General features: G+C 58.1%; 1 protein-coding gene across 1 annotated transcript; it reads right to left on the minus strand.

Annotated features, from left to right (window-relative positions):
- Positions 1-11: 11 nt before the first annotated feature.
- On the minus strand, positions 12-845 carry LOC103728419 (coiled-coil domain-containing protein 121-like; the record flags this gene model as incomplete). The annotated part of the gene is made up of 1 exon (XM_008826442.1): positions 12-845. A coding segment is annotated over exon 1 (834 nt), but the record flags the coding sequence as incomplete, so codon positions are not given.
- Positions 846-1,455: the final 610 nt, after the last annotated feature.

A 1,455-nucleotide genomic window follows, 5' to 3' on the forward strand; every position in this document is an offset into this window, starting at 1 on the left:
AAGGTTTCTAGATACCACTGCTTCTCCTTCAACCGCTGCTGCTGCTTTTCCAGATGGCTTCTTGTAGCCTCCAGCTTGTGGTATTCCTGACTCAGTTGCTGCAATTCCTTCCGTAGCTGCTGGTTCTCCCTGTGGAGGCCACTGCAGAACTCAAAGTGAGCCTGCTTGGCTGCCCGCGCCAAGGCCTGGTACTTCCCAGTAAGCTCCCTGGTGTCGACCCGCCCCAGCTCCATGCTGTGTAAGTCTTCCAGTTGTTCCTCCATCAGAGCCTTCTCTCGCAGGAACTGCAAGTGTGCCTCCTGGTCCTTGGCAGCGGTCTCACCTCGGATTTTCTCTTTCTCCTTCTCTAAGGCCTGCATTTTCTTGTCCTGCCTCTCCTTTACGATGTAAACGGGCTTCAGTGTCTGCAACCGCTGCTTCAACTCGGACAGGGTCTTTCCGCCCCGGGAGAGCTGGGCTTGAAGGTCTGCCCTTCCCTGGCTGTATCTGGCGGCTAATTCCTGTCTCCTCTGTTGCATCTCTTCACATTCTTGGAAACGCCGCTGCCACAGCTCCTCCTGTCTCTGTCTACACTGCGCGTTCCTCCTGCACAGGTGTTCCATGAAAAGCTGGTTTTCAGCCTGAACGCGGGATTTCTCCTCCAGCAGCTGCCAGCCGTCCTCCAGCAGCCCTTCCCGCCGGCTGTGCGTTTCTTCTATTTGCCGAGTCAGCTCCTCCAGAGCCAGCACCATCTTCCTTTTCACCCTTTTCTCCAACCTCGTTAGCAAGCCTGGCTTGAAATATGTATTTAGAATAGTAAGATAAGGTGTGGGCGGAGGGGAAGTTCCGGGGCTCAGGGCAAACATGCTCCCCAAATCCAAGCACCCACGAAGGTAGATCTGTGCAGGTCAGAGAGGGTGACTGCCCGGGAGCAAGCGCTGGTGGCAGGCGTCACTCCAGGGCACAGCGTCCCAGAGCGGAAGTTCCCGTGGTTTCTCCCTCCAGTGGTCAAGGGGACGTGGCTGTGCCCAGCTGGCCAGGAGGTGGCACTCTGCATGGGAACCACAGCCCTGAGCAGCAGCAGGCCGCGGATGTCCAGCCTGAGACTGGCGGGCTCTCTGGGACTCACAGGGAGCCCAGGGCTCCTAGGTCCAAGTCCTGTCCTGGGGACCAGGGCTCTGCCCCTCCCAGTCCCTACCCGAGGGGTCAGCGCTCTCTTCTGGACTCTCACAACCTTCCTTTACCTGCTCCGCACCTGAGTTCCCAGCACCATCTCTAGTTGGCCTAGCCTCGGCAACCCGCCCTTCACCCTTGCACTGGGTTGGGTCCAGTGGATGGATGGGCTCTCCAGACAATTGCAGGTGGAAGACCGCAGAGGTCTCCTTAGCCAGGACTCTATGGTGCCGTGGGCAGGTCTGGAGGAAAGAAGAGAGCATCCGTGACTGGGGGTGGGTTATTTGAGACTCGAGTTTCCAG

The sequence above is a fragment of the Nannospalax galili genome, unplaced genomic scaffold, assembly GCF_000622305.1.
Source record: "Nannospalax galili isolate Female #2095 unplaced genomic scaffold, S.galili_v1.0 C49036873, whole genome shotgun sequence".
In the NCBI taxonomy this organism is placed as follows: Eukaryota; Metazoa; Chordata; class Mammalia; order Rodentia; family Spalacidae; genus Nannospalax; species Nannospalax galili.